General features: G+C 35.4%; 1 protein-coding gene across 1 annotated transcript in view; it reads left to right on the top strand.

The window, feature by feature from the left end:
* LOC110213178 (neuron navigator 3) overlaps positions 1-27,069 on the top strand; it is a 449,693-nt gene that overhangs the window by 144,467 nt on the left and 278,157 nt on the right. Inside the window, 2 exon segments of the mRNA XM_020993448.2 lie at positions 5,653-5,725; positions 10,805-10,988. Of these exon segments, the coding sequence (XP_020849107.1) occupies positions 5,653-5,725; positions 10,805-10,988 (257 nt within the window).

Raw genomic sequence — 27,069 nt, forward strand, 5'->3', positions numbered from 1 at the left:
AGTGGCCCTTAAAGAATCATTTATTTTTTAAAGTATGTTTAAATGCCAAATTATTCATCATTCCCTTTAGTGAATAATAGGCCCTATAAAACTGTTTGATCTTTTTATGAGGAACTGATGTTTTATATGTTTATTTTCTGCTGCATTAACTTAGTAATTTATTTTCCATGAATAGAAGACATATAGAATTCTGGCAAAATCATCCTAGGTTAAAAATAAGAATGGCCCCTCTGTTCAGAGCCCATCTGAAGATTTGGAAAATATTCTTCAAGGTACAGTTAATGAAAACAGGAGGACAATTCAGCTGTCTTCTATCAAATATTACTCATTAGTTTCTATTTTTAAAATGCTCAAAATTTTGTATGGAACATAAATCTAAACGACTCATCTTGCTTGCTGTCTACTTTAATTTAATGTCAACATAACAAACACTGAAACATTACTTTATTCACTCCTACGAAATCTCTACCAGAATTTTTTGTCCAATCTTATTTTTCTTCATATAAGCATAATATATACACCATTCTCCTTATTGTCCTCCTTCTCCTCCTCCTCCTCCCCCTTCTTTTATTTTACATAAACATCTTTTCTGATTTCTTTGTCTTCCTAATAATTAATGCCAAGAAAGGTGAGGAATATGAATTACTTTCTCAGAGGGAAAACTGTTGTGTAACGAGAGCAATTTATTTTTTATTTTTCAAAGACTTTCTTTTAAGGGCACTAATCCATACATGCCTTGTTATTGCTATCTTGGAAAACAACAACAACAACGACAACAACAACAAAAAGAAATAAACAGCTTAATCATTTTATGATTCAGAGTCCCAAGTTTCCATATATTCATGCAGGAAAAATGATCAAGTTCCTACTTATGAAGTGAATCATGGAGGGTTCATTCTCACTAGACATATCACTCAATTTTATATTATTTCTATCCAAAATAACATTAATTTAAATAATTTATATTTATTATGATTTCACCCCCTACCGCCTTTTAACTTAAAAAGACAAATTGATCTTTAGAACATATTAAAAGGATTGTGGGTCTCATCATTTTTAAATGGAAATTTAGCAAGGCAAAAGAATATCTTTTAAAATTAATTTTAATAGATGGATATAATGGAATATTATTTATACCACCATTAAAAAAGATGAATACAGAGAATCTAGGTGTGTATGTGATGACTTGTATAGATCATGTAAAGTGAAGAAAGTAGAACCAGGAAAATGACACATAGAATGACTTCACAAATATCACCAGAAAGAATTACAAAAATTCTGAATCTAAATTCCATGCAATGATCAAATTTAGAAGAAAAGATGGGAAAATCCACTTTCCTCCCTCCTTTACAAACATGGCAGACCATGGCTATGAAACACTGTATATGCTTTTGATGGGTTCCTTAGCTTTGTTGAGCTGTCTTTTTGGTCCTTTCTTTTTTTTTTTTCCTTTTTATAAGGATGGATTAGGGAGGGATATATTTGGAAGTGAAGATTATGTTAAAATCAATAAAACTTAAGGAAAATAGAAAGTCAGGAATAATAACTTAAAGATTTGTTGTAAGACTTAAATGAAGGAAGGGTGGGAAAAAAAGACATTTAAGGGCCCACTATATGTCTCGCATTATCCTACGCTCTTGGCAAATATCTCCTTTGATCATGATTCCTTTGTGATGTAGGTGCTATTACCACCACATTTTACAGATAAGGAAACTAGACATACAGAAATTAAGTGACTTGCCTGGGGTCATGTAGCTAGTAAATGTCAGAGGCCAGATTTTAACTCAGGAAATTGTGTCTTCCTGACTCCAGGCCCAGTAATCTATCTATCCACTGTGTCACCTTGTTGCCGCTAGATAACGTAAGGCAACTAGGTGGCACCATAGATATGATGCCTATCCTGGAGTCAGGAAGACTCAGTTTCCTGAGTTAAAATCTGGCTTCAAACATGTACAAGCTATGTGACCCTGGGCAAATCACTTAACCCTGTTTGCCTCAGTTTCCTCATCTGTAAAATGGGCTGGAGAAGGAAATGGCAAACCATTAAAGTATTTTGGCCAAGAAAACCCTTAATGGAGTCACAAAGTATCAGACAGAACTAAAAACAACCAAATAGAAACAATAAAAAATAATGGAAAGTACTTTGCAAATTATAAAACCTCACATAAATATTATTTTATATAAACGTTAATTTACAGTGTTGTCCCCATGTTTCAGTATCAATTAAGTATTTGAATATGTCATATGGCGCCTCTCACAGAATTGTATTCATCTTATCATCTTATTCTTTCTCCTAACTTTACATCGGCTTTGGATTTTGCTCTAAAACTCAATGCTACATTGCTCAAAGAGAGTTAATCTGGCAATGGCTTTCACCTCAGTAATGTATTATATTCACTAAGTTAAAATATAATCTTTTTTGTGATGTTGCCAAGTGTGTATTATATATAATACCTTCTGTTTCTCTTTTTGAAAGAAATATTCATGATATGTGTGAAAAGTATAATTAATTTGAATAATTATGTTAACACCATTATAATTATATCATTTGATCTCTTCAGTGTCCTAATCCTCTTTTATTTTGGTTACTTTTCTCTATTCCTATCATTGCATTTGTTATTGAATATTAAGGTATGTATTGATTCAATTCAGTGACTATAACATTCTTCACAGTATTATTTACTTCTCATCTTCTGCTGGTCTATTGGCTACAGTTATTTTCCTCTTCTTATTGTTTTGCTTCTATGCATGGAAACACTTTAACAGGAAGTGACCGGTGGTCTCATGAAATAATATTTAATATTTTCTCTGGACAAATGATAAAATTAACTCTGATAATTTTTTTTTGTTTCTTCCTATCAACATCTTTCCACTTAGGTGCGTATATGTATGTGTGTATCTATGTATGTATACACATGTATACATATGTATATATGTCACATAGACACACACATATGCATATGTGCATATTCTGATTTAATTTTAATGTTTTAATTTTTTTCTCCCCCCCCCCAGCCCTAGAGATGCCTACTACTGGACACAAATATGTATCCTTATATTTATGAATTCTTTTTTCTAGATGCAGATAACATCTTCCTCCATTATCTCCTTTGCAGTTAATTTGGGTATTTATAATAGATAAAATAACTTATTCACTCAAAGTCATTCTTAAAACAGTATTCTTGTTACTGTATGCTCTCTCTGTATACTGTAGATTCTCTTGGTTCTGCTCATTTTGCTCTTCATTATTTTATGCAAGTCTTTACATGTTTTTCTAAGATCATCGAACTCATCATTTCTCATAGCACAGTATTATTCCATCACAATCATATACCACAACCTGTTCAACCATTTCCCAATTGATGGGCATCCCCTCAATTTCCACTTCTTTGCCACCACAAAGAGAGCTAGTACTAATGTACATATTAATAACATAAGATCATAGATTTAAAACTGGAGAATGCTTAAAAGATAGTTTATTCCACCCTCCCTGAATTTTACAAGTGAGGACATAGAAGCACAGAGATATTAAATGACTTACTGAACATCACACATTTAGAAACATGGTTTTTGAACCCATGTTGTCTAAATTCCAAGTCAAGTACTTTTTATCTACTATGCCACAGTGCTTATAGGAGTTTGCATTGGTCTAAGAGATGCTTAGAAGACATTAACATTTATAGATGATTTAAAAACAGCACTAGAACTTTCTGTTCCCCTTTCCATCACTCTGCCTCTGTCACTGAAAAAAACTCAAGCGAGCTAGCTGCTCAGGATTAAGGACCATTTTAGAAAAAAAAAGTCTGTTTCATGGTTTGTCAAACTCAAAGAATTTATTACCTAGTGGCCAGCCTGCTGGCAGTGAGCTGTTTTGTTGTTTGCTAAGCTGATCCTTAAAAAACCAGATATAGTATTTAGCCACGTCCACATTCCAAACTTTGTTATTATTTATCAGAACGCATGTTTTCTTGGCAGTTTCTTTAGGGACCAATAATCACCTTCACACCAAAGCAAGGCATTGGAGTAGGAATTTATAGTAGAATGAAAAATCTGTTTAGATCATTTCTTTTATACTACTAATTTATATATGTTGCTTGTTTAAAGAATTTAGGTTGAAACTCTTTTTAAAAAAATCATATTTTAATTTCCCACTTACATGTAAAGATGATTTTAAATAGTCATCTTTTTTAAATTTTTGAGTTCCAAATTTTCTCCCTCCCTTACCTCCTCCATCCCTAAGACGGCAGCATCCTATGCTACTTCTTTTACTTTGATCCTTCTAATTATGGGCTTTTTAGTCTGTGCATTCCAACACACTTTCAACAGATCTGTGAAGTCAAGGCTTTTTTCAAAATAATACAAGATGTTTATCACCCACATAAAAAGAAGTCCTTTGGGATATCATAAAAATGTTTGAATATAAAGAGATCATAATTTTAAGAACTACTGGTCTAAAATATGAAGGAAGCTGATCTAGAAATAATTCCCCAAATTAGTAACCACTTGTTTCCTATCTCTGCACGTGTCTGTGTCCTGCCACCGCCCGACCTCTGCCCTCTTTTCTATCCCCTCTCCTTTGTCTTTCTCCCCTCTGACTCTCTCCTCTCTCTCCCTTCCCCCTCCACTCACTCCTGCACAAATATATAAAATGTTCTATACAATATTTTACATGTATATGAATATATAGTATTATTATAGTGCATTGTATGTTATATAACTTATATGTTATGTTATAGATAGATAAGATTTTATGTATAATATTTTCATATATGTGACTGCTGTTATATGTGATAATAAATTTAGAGCTGGAAAAGTTGTGAAGTCCAACCCCTTCATCTTACAGATTAGGAAATTTGTATGAATTAACTAGATACTTAAGTGTATTAAGAAATATTAAAACATACACATATGTAATAATGAAGATGACTCATAGAAAACTGTCACTTTATAGTTTTTCAAACCAGTTTTAAAAACCACTTATCCTAATATGTTTTGTAATCTCTTCCCTCCATATTTCACTATCAGATTAATTACAGTTTAGATCATTCATTTCATTTATTTTCTTATGTTGGTTATTGTCTTAAGTTGGTTAATTTCCAGCGGCATCCTTTTCTTGAACATATCCGTCATTTCCCTGAAGCATTTCTGTTTAACTCTACATTGTCAAGAAACAAACTAAATTAATAAATTAATGTCACATTTTTCACTTTTATTATTAAAAGGGGGAAAAGTTGACTTCTCTCCTTTGGCTGATTCATCAAATGTTGCTTGCTAACTTTCACTTATGCCATGACCTCCTCCTGAACACACACATAGTGTTACATCTTCTATGGATGCTTTCATTGAGATTTATTTGTAAAGCACAAAATCTGGTTGTATGTTAAGTAGGTGGGTTGCTGATCTACCAGAATGCCATTCTGTTACAAGGCTTTATGAATTGTTTATAAGTGCCAAGCTGGACAATGGAAGCTTTATAGCAACTGCCTAATTAACCATAATAATTCTTGTTAAAATCTGGTAAGGAGCTGTACTATGTAATGAATGCAAAGTATTCATCCCCTTTCTTCCCCATTTTGTTCCTCCCAATCTCCTTCTTACTTATTGTGGGGTGAAAAGTCTCTCAATTGCTTGTCATTTCTTTGTATGTTGCAGATTGAAAATGTTGATGTCTGCCTTAGCTTTCTAGCAGCCAGAGGAGTAAATGTGCAAGGTCTATCTGCTGAAGGTAAGAAAGCTTACTGTCATAGGCAATGGGAGAATGATTTGGGGAAGATTATTTTTGTCTTTCAATAGTTTCATGAGTAAAAGGCTATTGAGCAACCTGTAAAATTCTAAATGAGCTGATTTTTGTACCTTTCAACTTCTTGATAGTATTTGGAAAGTATAAAACACGTAAATAGAAATTTTGAAATTTTAGTTATAAATAACATATTTTATATAGGAAAATAAAAATTTCTTAAATTTTATAGTACAAATAGCATAATAATAATAGGATCACAGAGGTTGGTCACATGAGGGGATAAAATTAATTGGAAAAGGCCCTGATTTTGTGAAATATTGAAGACAAAAAGAGGAGAGGATGGCAGAGATTGAGATGGATAGATAGTGTCAGGAAAGCAACAAACATGAGCTTGAACAGACTTTGGGAGATAGTGGAGGGTAGAAGGGCCTGGAATGCAATAGTCCTTGGAGTCATGAAAAGTCAGACATGATTGGATGGCAAAACTGCAATAAAGGAAGTAGATAAAAGGTTGGCATATTTAATACTGACAACAAGCATTTATTAAACACTTAGTATGTAGCAGTGACAACATTGGTGCAATATTAAATGGTAGCTAGCCTAAGTTCTCTAAATGTGGGAGTAGGGAAGGGAAGACATTAAATGTGCATTTTGGGTTGTATATTTTTAATTTAGAGCAGAGAATGAGAACAGGTGAGTGTGGAGATTGGAAGGCTTACGTGACATGAAAGCAAACGGTGAGAATGGATCAACACAGAGAGTGAGGGCCCTTGCTTCTGCTCATCCATCCATCTACCCACATACCCACCCATTCACCCATTCACCCATCTACCCATCAGTTATGACTGCATGCCAGCAATTGTGATCAGTTCTGGGGATACAATGAAACAATCTTTGTCTTCAAAGAACTTATACTCTCTTTGCAGACACAACATGCATACCTGTAAACATTTAAAACATAAATACAAAGTAAAATACACAATACAAATTTCAGAATAAATATGCAATAAATATGACATGTCCCAAAAGTCTTAGTTCAATTTTAAACTTTACTAGCTTCTTTTGGGATACCTTATACAAAGGGGACCTGGGCAAAGTCAGGAAAGGTCTTCTTAGGAGACAGTGTTTGGGCTGAGCTTTGAAGGAAGAACTCTAAGAAATGGAAGTGAGAAGAGAGTGTATTTCAGGCATGGGAGACTCCTTTGAAAGGAGTTAGAATCTTATGTGTGAGGGAAAGTGAGGAGGTTAGTTTCACTGAAATGTAGAGCACCTAAAGGGAAGTAATGGATAACTGGCCTGGGGAAGTAGTTTGTAGTCAGATGAGGGACTTTAAATGCTAACAGAAGAGTTTGTATTTCATCCCTGCAGGTGATAGGAGCCACAGCTTGTTCTGAGTAGGGGAGTGACATGGTCAGGCTGGGCTTTTTTCCTGGCAGCAAGTGCTTTCTTGTATACCAAGCATTTTTAACCTGGGGTCTTTGATCTGCCTTCCTCTACATGCCTGCCTTTTTTTTTTTTAAATGAATATTTTGGTAAATAAGTTTCATTATAATTGCTTTACTTTGTAATTCTATGAATCTTAATTTATCCACTCAGAAACATATTTTCTGAGAAGGAGTCCATTGGCTGCACCAGATTGCTAATGATATGAAAGAGGTTGATAGCTTATGCTTTCTACAGCACGTATATAGAGCCATCATATATAATGGCATGCACCATTACAATATGAACAATGATAACAGCTGTAAGATTGGACTTGTCTATTACCATTTCTGCCCTGGGGGACTCCCTAAAACTCTTAGGGGGATAAGCTGTAATGATAGACCATTGAGTTTCTCATCATTCTGTTATAAGTTCATTAGAATGGTACAAAGTACCATTTTGGTGGTGGGGGGGGAGGGAATCTAAGAGGGAAGCTCATCCTGATGAGAGGATCAGGGAAGGCTTCATGGAGAAGGTTTAATTTTCATTTGAATTTAGAGAATCTATTGGAATTTAGCTGGTAAGAAGATGATGGAGGAAGGGCATTCTAGACAAAGTAAGAAAGATTTGAACAAAGGCATAGTGATCAGAAAGAATGGGCAGTGCACAGTGGGCAAACTGGCTTTCTTTCTACTCCTTATTCATGGTGTGCAGTACCTACAATATGTCATTCTCCTAAGTCCTCTATGCAATAAGACTAGCATATGCCAGACACAAGAAAATCTGGGCAGAGATAGAAATTTGCTTATTCATTGCTTGAATACTAATGCCTAGCATTTACTAAGTGCTTACTATGTACCAGATACCATGCTAATCACTTTACAAATATTATCTCATTTTCTCCTCACAACAACCCTGGAAGGTACGTACTAATAATATCCACATTTTGCAGATTAGGAAACTGAAGCAGAGATTAAGTGACATAACCAAGTTCATACAGCTATTGTGTAGGACTGGATTTGAACTGAGAGCTTACTGAATCCACATCCAGATGTCTATTGGCTGTGCTAGCTATCAAGCAGCTGCTTGGTCAAATAGAGAGGACTCTGTTTTCAGAAGAAGAGAGTCCAGGGAAGGGGAGTATTTGTCAGGGTTTTAGTGAGATGATATCTGAAAATGCTCAGCACAGTCCTTGACACATGTACTTAATACCTGTTTGTTTCCTTCTTTCCTATAACATTCTACTACATATTTTACTTGTCTAGGACCATATTGCCTCTTTCCTTTAGAGTGTAACCTTCATGAGGGCAGGGATTATATCTCTTTCATCCCCATCACCTAGCATAAGGCCTTGAATGTAGCAGATATATAATAAATATATATGGAATGAATAAATCACGTTTTCAAACAAGAACTTACAGTATTTTAAGTGTTCATCAAAATTTGTCAAAGTCTAAACTCAGCATAACAGTGTGACTTGTGCTTTCTTTTACACTGGGGAGAGGTTGGAAGAAAAATAGCCTTTTGGAAGTTCATGTGATGGCAGCAATTCCACTGAGAAGGAAGGTTAATATCATAAGCCAAAAGAGAGCAGACCAAGTGCTTTGTTAATGCCACCAGAATCGAAAGGCAGAGCACCTGAAAGTCACAGTGTGATCTATCTTATTGCCTCTTCTAAGCCATATTAAAAATATTTTTACCAGTCTTCCTCAATTTTTTTTGCCCTCTTCTGTTTATTTCTTCTTCTCTGATCAATTTAAAATATAGCTACTGTAATAAAGGTCAGCTGCAGGTTGGAACTTATGCATATCCTCATTATTATAAAGAAATAAATGAATAAAACTTAAATGGAACTTTCAAATACTGACAGAAGCTGTTCCATTTAAAAATGTTTAATAAAAAAAATACAAAAATGTTTAATCATATATCTAAAGGAATGAACAATAATAACTGTCCTCTGATGTCTCATCATGTAATGGTGGTGACCTCGAGTTCTACCAAGTATTACCAAGCTGTATATCAACTACTCAGTCAAACAGTTAATGAACATAATCAAGGCACTGTGATAGATGCTGGGGATACAAAGACAGAGGGCAGCTAGTTGACCAAGTGGATAAAGTACCACGCCTGAAGTCAAGAAGACTTCTCTTCCTGAGTTCAAATCCTGCCTTAGACACTTAATAGCTGTTTGATTCTGGGCAAGTCACTTTGGTTGCCTCAGTTTGCTCACGTGTAAAATCATCTGGAGAAGGAAATGGCAAACTACTTTAGTATCATCGCCAAGAAAACCCTAAATGGGGTCACAAAAAGTTGGACATAACTGAAAATGACTTAACAACAACAACACACAAAGAAAAAGTGAAATAATCTGCTCTCTTAATGTAGTTTATATTCACTTGAAAGACAAAGCATGTGCCTTCAAAAGAAAACTGCCTCAGGGTAACAAATCTTTGGGCCAAAGAAACTCTCCAAGACAGTCCATCAAGGAATAGAGGCACTGTGGTCTTTGACAGTGAGGCAGGTACCCACAACTATGAAATCTTAGACTTTGGAAGTCTTATGCAGGAGGAAATTTTTGGGGTGCAATGGATGAACAAGCAAGTATTTGTTTAAGCTCCTGCTATGTGCCAAATACTGTGGTAAGGGCTTAGAAGAAGACAAAAAAGAAAAGGAAAGGAAAGAAACAATCACTACCCCCAAACGGAGTGATTAAAATGGAAATTGACCTATAGCTTTCATTAGAAAAACTCAATTAAAATCTCAGTTTCCTGGATGTTGTGCTCTTATATTTAGAAAAATCTTATTAACTTGTGCTTAATTTACGCAAAAAAAAAATTGATAGAGAAGGAACTTTTCACATTAGAAATTCTGTTGGTTATGAAGTCCAGAGAAAGAACTTATAACTAGAATTGTGTATAGAATAATTTTACATACGTATGTGTATATATACAAACACATTTCTTACAATAGACATCTCGAGGGGGGGGGAGAGAAAAAAAGAAATTTACATGATAACCTTATTATAAATTTAAAAGGAATAGCAAGCACATGAAGATTTGCAGTTTCATGTGCAAATCATATTTTTATTCTACTATGTTATGGAAATTCTTGTTTTATTCCAGAGATTAAAAGTAAAATAAATTTTAAAGATATGCTTTAGGCCCATTATCAGCAACTATAAAATAAAGGGACACTGGTAGCTTTCTTTCCTTACTTCATGGTATGAACCACATCCCCAACTGTAGAAATGTGATTGAAGCAATATATTGGAACAGATACTTGAATGAGAAGCTACTGATCTTTTAATTTGCTCATGAAGAAGGGAGAGTCTCAGAGTTGGTAAAGACAAGTCTCTTTTGAATAGTTTTTCACTTTATTCTCCCATCCCTACCCCTATCAGGAAAGGTCAGGTTAGGTTAGAGATCCAGTTTTGCTTTGGCTGCATGTAAAAGAAGTATAAAGATTCCAGGGTTGATTTTCTTGTTTATTAGTGAACAAGACTGTTGTACCCAAAATTTAATTAGTGGGTAAGTATTTTCTATGCATGTGTAATAATAACAATAATAACAACAATAGTAGCAATAGTAACATTAAATTTAGGCTATGGTATTTATATTTTTTCCTTCATTTTTTTTTTACCAGAAATAAGAAATGGAAATTTGAAAGCCATTTTAGGGTTGTTTTTTAGTTTATCTCGGTATAAACAACAGCAACACCATCAACAACAGTACTACCAGTCTCTTGTAGAACTCCAGCAACACGGCACTCATCCTTCACCACCAGCTGAAGTTAGCCAGTCTAAAACTCAACAAGATATGCAGTCCAGGTAAGTTGGATGCTTGGGGGAATCTCTAGATGACTTTGGTCAGGAAAAAAAAAAACAAAAAACAAAAACAAAACAAGAAGAAATGTGTGTTTTTAACAGGCCAATAGGATGAACTTTAAAGAGCTAAGCTTGATTTGTTTGATGTGTGGCTGCTGGTTTGTAATCTTGTGTTTTTGTACCTTGTTTAATTGCTCCATGGTTAGAGGTGAAACCATTTTGGACATGTGGTGTACCTCTTCCTTTCTGTGATGTCTCCCCCTCTCTCCCTAAAATAATGTGTGTTAAATGTATTTACTGCAAGAGACATGACAGAAATAGACTTTTAGATACTCTTCTCATTCTTGAACTATATTGACGAGTTTTAACTGTCACATTTTCCTTCATTATGTACTTAATCTTGTTAGACTGTTTTAGTTGATGAAATGCTGACGTGATTAAAAATTTAGTCAGCAAAACAAATAATTGGCTGCTCTGTGTGTGTGTGTGTGTGTGTGTGTGTGTGTGTGTGTGTGTGTGTGTAATTCCTGCCATGTAAGTGTTGTCTGGCTTTTAAATTGCTTTTTGCATGTAGACAGAGGCTAAGATGCTTTCAGACACTTAATTCTTCCTTCTTCCTCCCAATATGGCTTTTCCCCTATTGAAAACAGACTGTAATTATGAAGCTTCCTTCCTAGAAGCTGCCTATAACTTACTTCACAGATAGTTAACTCTGTCTTTCCTGACATGCCTTTATTGAAGAAAATCACCACTAACAATACAAACACACACACACACACACACACACAGTAATCTTAAAGGCAACTTGAAAAGTTTCATTTTGCTTTGGACATTTTTAAAAATAACTTTCTATTTGATTATTATTATTTAATAATTAACCTGTTAGTATTAGCAAAAATGTTGCTTCAAATCTCATCTAATTCAAAGGCTCTATGTAGCTGTTTATCTACTAAGTATAAAAAAATAGTCCTTCTCATCAGTGGAATTGTGTTGAAGATCTTCCTTATTTAGATATTCCCCTCCCCTTCATTATTGTTAGCTGTGGAAATATTAAGGGTATCCTGCTAAAATATCACAAGTGACATGTTGAATAATATTCTTCATCCCCTCTACATGTAACTACATGTGTGTGTGGATGGGGGTGATTAAAAACCAGTCTGAGATTATTGCAGCATCAAGCAAGAATTATGCTCATCAAATTGGTGATAATAAAACTTTCTGCTCTGTGAGTGCCTTGGACTTTCTAAAGAATAGAAGGAAAGCCTCTTGCCTGACAAAAAGAGTCATTCACCTCTCTTTCCTCTTTTATGTTTTCCTGTTCCAAGTTACAATGTAAAACTCAACACTGCTAGTAATAAGATTTCCTAAAGCTCTTTTTATGCCATTGAAATGAGCAGGAAGTTGACATGGGAATGAAAAATAATAATAAAAATAGCATATAAAAATAAAGAGATTAAATTTTCTTTAGAATTCAGGTTGGTCAAAATAATTGGTAAAGATTCTTGTTAACCACTTCTGTGCTTATGTTTTAGCCTTTGGCAGATAAATGTTATTTAATTGTTTCTTGAATGAATGTGAATCAGAAATTTTAACTTTAGGTTGCCAATGTAGTGGTAGCCTATTTCTTTGGGAAATTTTTAATTCTTATTGATTTTAAAGGTTTTTTTCATATATGTATATAACATATGTTATACATATATATTTATATACACATGTATCAGTCAATAAACAGTTATTAAGTGCCCACAATATATTGGGTAGGCATTGTGCTCAGCCTTCAAGGAGCTCACAGACTAATAGGATAATGTGAAAACAATTATTTACAAAGAAACAACATATAAGAAAATTGGAAATAACCAAAAGAGAGAAAGCATGAGGATTAAGGGCAGCGGGAAAGGCTTCCTGCAGAAGGTGGGCTCTAAGGTGGGACTTTAAGGAAGCCCAGGAAATGAGGAAGAGCATTCCATTCATGGGGGACAGCCATGTGCTCCGGAGATGGGATGTTTGTTCAAGCAATAGCAAGGAAGCCAGTGTCACTGGAGGTAAAGTTAGCTGATAAGGACAGACATTGAAACACACAAGTCAGAGGTTTTTGTCTGTTCTGGTAGTGGAGGGAGAAGATTTGCCATGATCACACAACCTTTACTATTAGAAGTAGGACCAGAATCTGGGCCTTCCTTGACTCCAAGGCAGGCTCTAGATCACCCATACCATGCTATCTTTTCTGGGAATAGAAAATAAGTTTATGTGTGTTTGTGCAAGTGCAGCGCTCTTGGTAGAAAGTAAGCTCTTTGAGGCAGGAACTGTTTTTGTTTTTGTTTTTAATTTTTCTCTTTGTATCTGGAGTACCTTATACTTGAAAACACGCTTTTTGGTTAATTGATTAAGTTGCACAGTGGATAGAGCACTGGCCCTGGAGTCAAAAGGACCCGATTTCAAATGTAGTTCTAGACACTTGATGCTTAGTACCTGTGTGATCCTGGGCAAGTCACACATAACCTCTGATAGCCTCGCAAAAAAAAAAAAACACACAAATAAAAAAAAACACACACACAAAAACCCAAACAAACAAAAATGAAACAGGCATAATAATTCTGCACCATTTTTCTACTGTACTTTTTCATTTCTATTTTTCTTTTTTTCCATAATATTTTTTCCAGGAAGGACTCATTGCAAGACATTATTCTCCTACTAAGGGCCATCAGATTCCTTTAATAATGATAGCCATCTCTAGGGGAGGGGAGAGGGAAGAGAAGAAAAAAAAGGAAAAAAAAGAAATTACATAACTTTATTATATATCTGAAAGGAATTTCAAGCTGTACATAATAGATTTACAGTTTCTTTTGTAGTCATCTTTTTTAATTCTATGTTATGGAAATGCTTATTTTATTCCATATATTAAAAAGTTAAAAAAAAAGACCAAGTAGCCTGAGGTAGTCAACATTCTGTTCCATCTCCCTAACTTTGTAGACCTCAAGAACTGATTGACCATGCTTGGAAGGAAACCTCAGTAGTTTATGTGGAAGTCCATAGGTCTAATTGCTTTTTAAATAGGTTATTAATTTGTTGCTCCCAGTAATGGCTAGACATTAGCAAGCAGAGCTTATAGCAGTATGCCTAAATTCATCCAACAGTGTTTCAGGGTCCTTTGGTTCTCTGCTGAATATTCAACAAAGGTAGCCCTGGTAGCTTCAAAATACAATTTTTCTACATCATTGGAAAGTTTTGGATCATATCCTGTTGCATCTAAGTCATGAGAGAGAAATAATCGAGTATTTCATTTCTCCTCCTTTATGTGGATGTCTCCATGACTAAGAATGTTTTGTCTCACCTTTTTCTCTGAGAATCCCTGACTGCTTTCGATGTGCCACCTTCAATGGGAAGTCTTTCTTGTTCCTCTTTGGTACCGGTGTTTTCTTCCTCCTCAGTTATTCGTATATAAGATTAGCAGTGAGGACTGGTTCTGTGGGGTAGCTAGGTGGTGTAGTGGATAGAAAGCTGGGCCTGGAGTCTGTTCATCTTCCTGAGTTCAAATCTGGCCTCAGACACTTATTAGTCATGCGACTCCTGTTTGCCTTAGTTTCCTCGTCTATAAAATGAGCTGGAGAAGGAAATGCCAAACTATTGCAGTATCTTTGCCAAGAAAGCTCCAAAATGGGTCGCAAAATGTCAGACACAACTGAAAGTGACTGAATGAAAACTGGTTGTATGATTTACTTTGTTTAATGAACTCCCAGCTGAGGAAAATTCTTCTCCTGATTCAGGCTGCCATCTTGTGAAACGTATAGTTTCAGAGAGTTACCTAGAACACTAAGAAACTAAATGACTTACTTAGGGTCACACAGCCAATATTGCCAGAGGTGGAATTTGAGCCCAGGCCTTCCTAATTACTAATCTAGTTCTCTTTTCTCTGTATTCCATAGCTTACTCCAAGATGAGTAGTGTTTATGTTTATTAATGTCTTCTCCAAGTAGGTTCTTACCACCTTTTGTATTTAAAATAAGATCTTAGAAAATTTTGAAGGGCAGCTAGGTGATGCAGTGGATAGAGCTCTGGCCTTGGAGAGTCAGGAGGACCTGAGTTCAAATCCAGCCTCAGATACTTGACACTTACTAGCTGTGTGACCCTGGGCAAGTCACTTAACCCCAATTGACTCACCATAAAGCAAAATAAATAATAATAATAATAATAATAATAATAATAATAATAATAATAATTAATAAAATTTAATAAAATAATTGTAAATTTAGAAATAATCCAAGGGATAATGGAGAGACAAATGTTAAGTGCAAGTATGCTATAGCAGATGTTTCATGAAATAAACTCAGCAGAAAACATAACTGGAAAAGGCAGGGGCTGGTTTTGTAATGATATTAAGACATAGCATAAAGTCCTGGCACCATCACCTCTGTACTACCAGAACTGGAGGGATATTACCAAATAATAGAGAAGGTTCTCTGAATAGGATTATGAAAGAACTTTGATAATAATGATAGAGGGGGAGGAGGTATATACAGACTGTCATTCACTGCCTCAGCAGAAGGAGTACATACACATATAAAATTACAGATCCCATCAAAGTATCAAGTATAATTTGAATATGTTTCCTTTGGGTAATTCTGAAAAGTTAAATTCACAAAAACATATATAAGGTAAAATCAGAGAAATATTTTAGCATTTCCCAGGTGTATCTGTCTATAAGAGACCAAGGAAATGCAATAAATAATATCTCTGATTGTTAATGAGATAGAAGTTGGAAAACAAATGCAAAAGAAAGTGTCTTGATTACCTATTTGTATTAATTTTCTTTGGGGCAGCTCAATTGCGCAGTGGATAGAGTGTCAGGCCTGGAATAGGAAGAGTCCACTTCCTGAGTTCAAATGTGGCCTCAGACACTTAGCTGTGTGGCACTAGGCAAGTCACTTACCCCTGTTTGCCTCAGTTTCTTCATCTGTAAAATGAACTGGAGAGAGAAATGGTAAACTATTCTAGTATCTTTGCCAAGAATACCCCAGATAGGGCCATGAAGAATTGGACATGACTGAAATGATTAAATAACAATTTGTTTTCTTGAGTCTGAGACATAAAGCCTGGTTTGCACTGATCATCCTATTGATTTTAGGGGTCTTTTCATGCAATGAGCTTAAATTACCTACTTGTCTGTTATTTAGAATGCTCTAAAAAATGTCTGGACATGATATCAAATGCTATTGAGGAAGGCTGAGGCTGGTGGATTGATTAAAGTCAGGAGCACTGAGCTATGGTTGTTCTAAAGTCCATCTAAATCCAGCACTAATAGGATGAACCCCCAGGAGGTAAAGACCACCAGGATGCTTAAGAGGGGAAGTAAAGGGTGAGGAGAAGCCAACTGGTCCAGGTGGGAAAAATGGAGTAGGATAAAGATTCTGTGACAGTCATTAGACCATGAATAGCTACTGAACTTCCAGCATGGGCAAAATAGGGAGATCTAATCTCAAAACAAAAAAAGTAAATAAGGAATAAAAGATGGAAGAAGAAGGAAAGAAAACTTTCTAATTTTGTAGAATTTTCAATATGATTAGGATTAAAAATAAATTAGTAGAACTGTAAGAATCCTTTAAAACATATTTCTTTGTTTTTATTTTGATTCCTTTAGCATTTTCCACATTATTTTGAAATATTTTCATTATTTTCAAATTATTTATTTTTAAATTTTAAAATATGTAACATTTTATTTTAAAATTAAACATATTTGATTTATTTGGAAGGGAACTGAATAGAAAATATAATGTACAACAAGATAAATATTCTAAAAGGCAAAGATGAAACATTCTTGTTTTGTTTCCCAGCTCTCTTTTTCAGTTTTTCTTGTTTTCTATCTATAACTCTCTTGAGTGAGGATTTCTCCTGTCACTGTCTCTATTACTTTCTCTTTCTTATTCTCTCAGTATATGTGTACTGATCATTAGGTCTATAAACTAATATGTTCTGTCCAGGCCATGACTATAAACATATATGGAAATGGAGATCGTAAGATTACAGATCTGAACCTGGAACAGATGTCAAAGATCATCTAGTCCAATCCCCTCATTTTATAGATGAGAAGACTGACCCAGAGAAGTTGGTCATGTGCCATGTCTTTTCCATTTACTTTGCCCATATAAGGAGTAATTATGTTCTCATTTTCATAATGTTCTAACCAATTGAACAAGCATGATCCTAAAACTATGTAAATACTTAATCTTTTCTTGTTTTAATGATTTCCAGGAAAAAAAATGTCTTCAGGAACTTTATTCATTAACCTAATCTATAATCTGATTTCTCTTCCTGCCTTCCATTAATTTGTATGGAGTTTTAGTTGAAAAACTAGGGACATGAAACTATGTCTTTCTTTTCATGTCGGCTAGCAAGACATTTTTAAGTATTGTTCAACTATGTCCATGAAAACCCTCCACAAAACTGCTAACAGCAACTACCCACAGAAACACACACATACCCATTATACACATTCAGATATAATATCTTATCTAGATTAAGGCCTGCATATATAAAATTAACAGAGTAGGAAGTCATTATTGACCTTTTTTGCATTTTTTTCATTTTAAGTAAAGCGCACATTCTCACATTTTATTTACAGCTTTATTCTTTGAGAAATAAATGCTGATTTTATGGTTTTTCTCCATGCACAATGTTGATGCTTTTTGTAGTTTTCATCACCTAATGTGACAGTGAAGCTTGGCTCCTTTTTCTGCTTTGTTCTACTTCAACTTGTATCACTTGCATTCTCTGTTTTGGAATAAAACAGTTTTCCAGATTCAAATTATAGTATACTCTGAGTAACAGGGTCTTCTTAGTGACTCTTTATTCTGAGTGACAGAAAGTTATGATATATCTTAAGCTTAGAGAAATAGCTTTGAGGGAATATAGCAAAAAAACTATATCCAGTGTGGTTTAATCCTGTTTTGACTAGACCTCATCTCTCTGTCTCTGTCTGTCTGTCTGTCTGTCTGTCTGTCTGTCTGTCTCTCTCTCTCTCTCTCTCTCTCTCTCTCTCTCTCTCTCTCTCTCTCTCTCTCTCTCTCTCGCTCTCTCTCTCTCTCTCTCTCGCTCTCTCTCTCTCTCTCTCTCTCTCTCTCTCTCTCTCTCTCTCTCTCTCTCTCCTATAGATATAAATAAATATATACACACACACACACACACACACACACACACACACACACATATACATATGCATATACACACACAAGGCACACAACTCAGTTAACCCACCTCCATCATCAGTACACCCTCGGATAAGCCACTTCACCACGTTGGTTGTCAGGTTCCTCATCTGTTAAATGAGGGAGGTTGCATCAGTAGGCCTCTGAGATCTCTTCTAATTCTTGTTCTATCTTACATCCCTACCTGCATGATGACAACCTAAATTTTGCTCCATGATTCTCAAAATACATGAAGTCCTTTAGCATTGTAGAAACAATAGAGTGGAGAAATTATAAAGAATTTGTTAAACTATCACCCCCTTTCCTATTCCTGTGAGTCTTTCTATTTCCTTGCGCCAGCCCTCCCCGTAGAGACCTGGTGATGCTCTAGCATCTTCACGTGTATTATTAGACTTTAAAAGTTAATTTGAGAGGGCATTGCAAGTTGGTTGCCCTATGTGGTTCATGTTGCCCCAGGGATATAAATTGTTAGTGGTGGTTCTGATATAAGAGATATCAGGCCTGGGATGTCAAACTGTGTTTCAACATTTCTCCTGTGAAAATATACAAAATGTTGAAGGCCAAGAAGGAGGAACAGAGATTTCAATGGACATCTCAGGAGCTATTTAGTCTAAACCATTCATTTTATAAATGGGAGATTACCTGACTTGCCCAAGATCGCATTGGTAGTAAGCACTAGAGAGAATTTTAACTTGGGTGCTGTGACTCTGGGATAACTAAGTGACACGGTGGATAGAGCACTGAGCCTGGAGTCAGCAAGAGCTGAGTTCAAATCTGGTCTCACATACTATTTGAGTCATCCTGGGCAAGTCACTTAAACCTGTTTGCCTCAATTTCCTTAATTGTAAAATGAGCTAGAAAAGGAAATGGCAAATGGGGTCTGGAAGAGTCAGAAACAACTGAACAACAGCAACCTAAATCTAGCATTCTTTGCTTGACCTGGAGTCAGGAAGACCTGAGTTCAAACCTGACCTCAGATACTTACTAGCTGTGTGACCCCTGGGTACTCTGTCTTCTGTCTGTATATTTCTTCATCTGTAAAATAGTTATAATAATAGCAACTGCCTGGCAGGGGTGTTGTGAGGATCAAATGAGATAATATTTATAAATCACTTAGCACAGTGCCTGGCACCACACAGTAGGTGCTTTATAAATATTTATAATTCTTACATTTTTAAAAATAAAAATCTCCTGGAGTACACACACACACACACACACACACACACACACACACACACACACATTCTTTCTATTGTACCAACCTTCCTTTCTCACTTCCTCATTCTGACCCTTTTTTGGCTAAGGATGAAAGATTGGAAAGGGACACACCAAAATCCTTCACAAAAATAAAATGAGTAAACAGTGCAAGATGAATAAATTGCTAAAATCTTGAGTAGTTGAATGCTCATGTTCTCTCTAATTTCCCATCCTTTTAATATAATTCAGCCAACATTTGTTAAGTATCTATCACAAGTAAAGATTTGGTGTAGGGTCAGGAAATATAAGGACCTGATGAAAGAAGAGACAATATCCTCACAGAATTCACCTTCTGCAGAGTCATACAACATGTGAATACAAAAGTAGATGCTAGATAATTTGAGGAAGAATGGAACACTAAAAGCTAGGGGTAGGTGACAATCAGGAAGCTTTATATGGGAGGTGACATATGAGTTTAGAAATGAAGGAGGTATAGTAAGGAGGGAGTGCATTCCAGGCATTGGGGACAGTCTGTGCAAAGGCAGGAGAATGGGGGGATGGAATGTTGATCTAGGGAACAGCCTGTCTTAGCACAAAGGTAAGGGTAGTCAATTTGGAGACAGAAGACTTAGGTTTAAATCCTAGCATTGCCCTTAACTGCTTATATAACCTCAGATGGGTCCCATAACCTTTCAGGGCCTCATTTTTCTTACCTGTAAAATTAGGTCCCTGTTATCTCTAATTCTGTGATCCTAAGTAGGCCAACCTGGCTAGAAAGTATGCTGCTTCAAGAAAAGAAATTAAGTTTGGAAAGGTCAACTGGTACCATATTATAAAAGATTTTCAATGCCAGGTATGACATTTTTATCCCAGAAGAAATGGAGAGCCACTGAAACTTTTTGAACTGGAGAATGCTTTGTGGTGAGACCTTTCTTTTAACTGAAGAATAAAAAAAGAGAAGCAACAAGATTTCTGCTCTGTAAAAGTCAACAGATTTAATTTTGATGCTCATATGTCTTACTTTCATGGAAAAAAAAATCCACCTATATAAACATCTAGTAAGATATAGCTTTTTGAGATCTCTTTCACCGTGTTTATTTTTTATAGCCAAAGGCATAAATGGATGAAAATGGTGATTAATAGAGTTATTGTTGACCAAATGAATTGCCACTAAAGTTTACTATATTTTCTCCAGTGTAGCTTTAGGAAAATATGATCAAATGAAAACAAGTAAAGGGGAAAATATTTTTTCTCTATAAATTGGAGTGTAGATTCTGGTACATGTAAAACAAATATTCAGTGCCTGGCTCTGGCTAAGCAACAAAAAGTTAGGGATATCAAGTTAAAATATGAGGCTTTCCATTCAGGCTGATGTAGCAGCACCTTTCTTTCTTCTGCTATACAGGATGTCAGGTTTATTAACCTTTTTGTGTGTCATGGATGCCATTGGCAGCTTGGCAAAGCCTGTGGGCCCCTTCTCAGAATAATGTATTTAAATTCATAATACATTTCTAAAAAAGAACCAATCATATTGAAATATTTATCTATTCATCTCTATTATATTCACACATATACATACAAATGTACATACATATACACATGTGTGTATGTATATGTGTGTATGTGTGTGTGTATAAAACAAATATATATATATGTATATATATATATGTATATATATATATATATATATGTGTGTGTGTGTGTGTGTGTGTGTGTGTATATTTGTTTTTTTCCCCCAAGAGGGTCAAACGAATGAACTTCAACAGGAATATTGAAAGCATTGTCAGATACTTATTACATAAGGTTCAAAAATATGAAAGGAAGTATACAAGTGAGTATACAAGAAAGAGCAAAAAAAGCATGTAATTGAAGTTGTGAATAGATGAGAAAGACAAACAGACAGAGACATTCAGACACACACACACACACAGAGTAGTTGATTTCTGGACTCATTTGTAATAGGAATATATATTTCATAGAGCTATGCAGCATTGAATCTCTCCAGAAGAAAACCTCCTGGAGATTTTGAATAAAGGAATTTCCTCTTTCAAGAGTTCCTTAAAGCAATGAAATCACAGGTTCAATCCTTATTAAAGAAATTCTACCAAATGGTAAAGAAGGAATTTGGGAATCTGAGTGAGGGTAAATCTGGTGAGACTGTATCTTAGAAAATTTCAAAGCAAGATTTTCTAGTTTTAAATCTAAAGGAATGAAAGTGATCCTACATCAGAGACTTATTAGCAGTATGCCCCTGAGCAAGTCACATAATTATTATGCACCTCAGTTTCCTCATCTGTAAAATGAAAACTTTGGACTCAATGGCCTCTGGTCAGCAAGTCAAAGTACATTGTTAACTATCTATTATATTTCAGGTGCTTTATTAAGTGCTGAGGATACAAAGTAGCACAAAAAAAAATCTCTCAGGGAGCTCTCAATCTAATGGGGAGACAACATGCAAAGAAGTGGGTTCCCTTCCATATATATATAGTTCTACAATCTAGGACCATACTCTTAGAGGAAAAATGTGTCACATTTTAAGACCTGTTTTGGGATAACAAATCTTTTTTTTTTTTTTGGCCAGGAGAGTGAGGTAGGTCTGAAAATATTCGTAAAAGAGGGAGAGTTTGTCTTAAGCTTTTTCCTCCCTATTTCTCAGTGGCTGCAGTGTGAGGGCAGAGTTATAATTAATTAATATAATTATATTAATATATTTATAATTAATATAATTATATTAGTATAATTAAATGAAAATTTATGTACTAGAAGCAAGTAAATACAGAGTGAATGAGAAGAATGAACTTGAAGAATTTAGATAAGTCAAGACACCAAGGATCATAATAAGAGGAAAGAGCAAGGTGACTGCAAATGAGAAGAGAATGATAGGTTACTCTGTGATCCTAGAACCAAATTTCACAGTCTTTATTTTGTAGGTGATTCAGTTCCAAGAGAATCAAGTATGTAATGTGACAATGTTGGTATGTGACTGATCTGGTAGAGAAAGGAGTTCTTAGAGTAAAAGAGCGTGAGGAACTTTAAGGTCACATTATCAGTGGTTATCATGCATATTGACTGTTTTAGTCCCTTAAAATAATACAAGATGCTGGTGGAGAGTAAGTCAGTGAACTAGTTACTCACATCTTCAAGAAAGTTGGGACAATGACATAGAAGCTGACATATAGGAATGACAAGGATTGAGAGAAATCAGTATCAGCAGTAACTGTGGAAGTTCTGAATTTAGGTCCTGACTCTGAAACATGCCAATTGTGTGACCCTGGGCAAGTCATGTAACCTTTAGTTGTCCCAGGCAATGATCTAAGTTTCAGAGTAGGTACTTACTTGCCTCCCCAGCATGAGTAAAATGACATCTGCTCAAAAACAACCACAAAAAAGGAATGCTTCTTTAACATTAATTATAATTGAAATTTACCCTAAAATACAAAATCACTCAGTTGTATTTCAAGACAGAGTCTGAGAACTATGTGGAAGTAAAAAGCATTGTGGTCCAAGTAATAGGAGGAGGTGCCCTGAATTTCCTAAATTCCCTTTAATGTTGAGTTCTTCTGCATCTTCCAATGGATGTGACTTTGCTATTATAATATCTTTGAAAGGCACTTCTCCACCTCCTTCCTGTTTTGAGGTTTCACCAAACAGTATACCATGCTGGTGGCCTTGTTTATATCTGTCATTAGAGATCTAGGAAAACAGGGGTTTTTATATACTGTATTTCACTAATGGAATAAGTTATCACAGTAATGTGTCTAAACTTGCTGTCATGATGATCCATCAGGCACCTGGCTTCTAAGAAGAAACACATGTGCATCCAAGTTAAGAATCTGTCTCATTGATGGCATAGGCAGTAACTGTGTTTTGTGACTAGTCAGCAGAATTCCACTGTAAGAATAAGTCATTTTATCCCACATCATGATGAGGAGTGAGTGGGAATCCCAGATGGCCTTTATTAATTCATTCTTTTGAAGGTGTACTTGGGATTTTTGAAGGGCATAAAGTTCAAGACTTAGCTGACGTGGTCCAAGACTTTGAAATGTGCTATTCTGTTTGTTTTTAGAATTTGAAGTGACCATGAAGGCTTGCAAGTTTCCAAAATTTCCATTTGTACATAACTGAAGCCATGGGGGAAAATATTGGGAAAGCCATAAGCAAACATAGGCGATGATTGAATCCCTGCCCTTTCTTCACAGCAAAACTCAGATGACCACATTGAAAGTAGACGATCATTCTCTTCCTTGGCAATGGGGGCAGGAAACACAGATCATTTAGTTCATAAAGCCATTCATTTTAAGTGTATCCTATTCTTAAAATTATTTGGGAATGGCATAATACGCACCTGCCTTGCAATATATTTTTTATGTTGCAGAATCTTAAATTCAAGAATTTTATCAGAGTTTGAATTGTCTTCTTGTTGAGTCATTTCAGTTGTGTCTGACTTTCTGTGACCCCATTTGGAGTTTTCTTAGCAAAGATACTGGAGTGGTTTGCCATTACCTTCTCCAGTACATTTTACAGATGAGGAAACTGAAGTGACTTGCCCAGGGTCATATTTAAAATTTTCCTTTTAATCAGTAATCTCTTTGCTTTCAAATCAAAGAAAAACAATAATTTATTCTCTTACAAAATGAGATTTTATTTCCTACAAATTTGGAAAAAAATATGACAGCACATTCCCAAAAATGTTCCTTCGTTCTCTGTCGAATGTCAACTGCCACATGAATATCTCCAGTAATTGCAAAGACAGAATATTCTACAAAATTATGAGTGAAATTACTGCAGCACAATGATTTTTAAAGACCAGAAGAAAAGGTGTTTTCAGATAAATGATTTAACTGTAAATCTCATATAATTCCTTTCTCTGAGTATACTTTTAGTTTCACATGGTCTATCACAAATGGTATAAGGTAGTATTTCTATTCATCTTTTGCTCATTGATGTTTGTACCACTGAGGTTCTTATAACTGTATGTCGAATATACTTTTAAAATGGTTTTTACCGTCATAAATTCTGGTCATGTTGAAGACATGCTCCTTCCTTGCATATATGTCTGGGAATAATTTAAACAAAGATCGCTGAAATCTTGAGAGTGGATGAGATCAGCAAAATAGAGGGTATAGAAAAAAGAACAACTTAGAAGAAAGAACCTTTTGGATGGTGGGGGAAAAAGTACTAAAAAAAAGTCCTGAACAGAAGGATTTTTGGAGGATTTGATATTTCCTCACTTAGGTTTTGTTTATTTACTAATATTTAATGTAAAAATTAAGGAATAAGTTTTATTATTCCTTTTACTTCTGTGATATGGATCCTGGCTTTGCCATTTGCCAGTTGCAGATGCTTGGGAAAGACTTTTCAGCTCTTTGAACCTCTTTTTCTTCATCTTTAGGATGAGGAAGTTAGCCTGGATGATCATTAAGATACCTCCCAGCCCAAATTCCTATAATCTTATAGTCTCATCAAGCAGAATGCATTTTAAAGAGATAATGTTGTATTTGGTGATTCTGTAAGGGATTGTGTGTCCTAATTCCCACCTAAGTGCTCAAGGCATGTTCTTCATATTTAGTACACCTGGTAGTTTTTCCTTCCAAATGAGCTCTTTTCAGCATCCAATGCAGTATTTAGCATTGTAGTCAGTGCGTAATAAATACTTGCTGTTTAATTTCTCCAAAATTGAAGGGGAAAAGGCCTATAAGAATCACAGATTGTAGTATATCAAAAAGAAAGGTGTAGTATAATTTTAAATGGAGTTTGGAATGAATTACTCTGGAGATGTGAAGGGTTCATGATGCTGAACATAGGAATGGAGGGGTGTGTGTGTGTGTGTGTGTGTGTGTGTGTGTGTGTGTGTGTGTAAATTTAACATTGATATAGACTACTACCTGACATGTGTTTGTCATCCTATAAGCTTTCGTTCATGTTTTCCTCTCATTTCTTCATAGACATTCACATGTTGAAGCAATGCCTTTGCTCTTCTCATATCTTGAAGGTACCAGTGTACCACTATTTTTCTTGATATCATAGACCATATCTCTTATATAGTCATACGTGTCTTTATTATATATTTTACTGTACTCTTGGCATGCAACAAGGATTCTGAAAGAGCACAAGCACTGATGGGCACTATCAGAAAATGAATGAATTGTTTCATTGGATGGGACATTGGACTGGATGATTCTTCCTACTCCAAGACTCTGTGTTTCAAAGCTTTTCATAACCTACTCCTCCTACCTTCCCAGTCACCTTACACCATCTCTGACTGGAGATACTGATGACACTCAACATTCAGTGTCAGTGGTCTACCTGCCATTGAAGTAGGTGGAACCGAAGCAGGGGGTGAAGAGCATTTACAAGAAAAAAGCCTTACTCCCAAGAAATATCAAGAGTTAAAGCCTCAATAAAATCTCAGTATAGACAAAGAAACAAAAAAAAAACAGAAGGAAGGAGTAATACCTCCAAAACAAATAATATTTTAAATAAATGCTCGAATGAGCTCACTAGCTGTGTGATTGCAGGCAAGCTATTTAACCTCTTTCTCCCTTTCTCTCCCCCTTCCCCTCCCTTTGTCACTTTCCTTCTCCCTCCCTCTTCTTGTTTCTACCTCTCTATATCTACCTCTCCCTCCATCTCTCTCCCTCTCTGTGTCTTTCTTCCTTTCTTATTCTCTCCCCCTCATTCCTTCCTCTTTCCCTCTCTTTCCTGTCCAATAAGTTACTAGTTTTGATGAAGCTGAATTGAAGTCTTTGGTTTGACTTTTCTGTTTACCAAGGTTTCAATCAATACCCTATTACTTGTTTTGTTCTTGTATTTTTAATTTAGGATGAGGAAATAGAGAAATGTAACAGAGGTTAAATGACTTCACCAAGGGCACCTGGTAACAAAGGTGGAATTCAAGCTGTCAGCTAACGAATTACTTAAATGTTCATTAGTCCAGTGCACTACAGTTTCTCTGTGAAGGATAAGGAGAAGAGGAAGAAGAAGGAGTTAAAGGAGAAGTTAAAGTAGAGGAAGAAGAGAAGGAAGAAAGATGAAAAGGAAGAAAAAAAGAATTTCTCTTTTGTGGATTCTGAACTTCTGGATTTGTTAATATCTGGAAGCAGAAATAGCTTATGTAGAGGTGGCCAGTGGTTTGGGGTTTTGGCAGTTGTTTGTGATATAAATTGGTAAAATGTAATCTAGTGCTACCTGGGGGGTACGAAATGGAAGTAATTGGTGAGTTGACGAAACCTGTGTGTTAACTATGCAATTTTTTTTCCCTCCTCTTGTTAATTTGAAGTTTTCTGTACTGGAAAATATACTGTGTTGAATTTTGTGGAACAGAGAAGCTGGCATAGCAGTGTCAATTTAATGCCAAGAATGTGTGATTTAAGAAGTTATATAAGGTTTTCAGGCAATCATCATCTCTTTTCCTTTGGCATGGTAGTTTGTCCTTAAGGAATTAAAAACACTAGGAAGAATATATGTTTAGTCAATAGGAGTTTATTGCAAACACCATCCAAATTATTCGTGCTCACTTAATGGATGTGGGTCCATTGTGCCATTAGAGCACCTCTTGGATGCTTATCCATAACTAACACTTCCAGATTGGTTCCCCCAGGCTACAACCACCCCAGGATTTAGTTAACATCTGGGGTACTCACTCCTAAAATATTGCTTAAGAGCCCCCACTGATAAGTTTATCATTA

Source organism: Phascolarctos cinereus, unplaced genomic scaffold, assembly GCF_003287225.1.
Source record: "Phascolarctos cinereus isolate Bilbo 61053 unplaced genomic scaffold, phaCin_HiC Scaffold_1;HRSCAF=81, whole genome shotgun sequence".
NCBI classification, from domain to species: Eukaryota; Metazoa; Chordata; class Mammalia; order Diprotodontia; family Phascolarctidae; genus Phascolarctos; species Phascolarctos cinereus.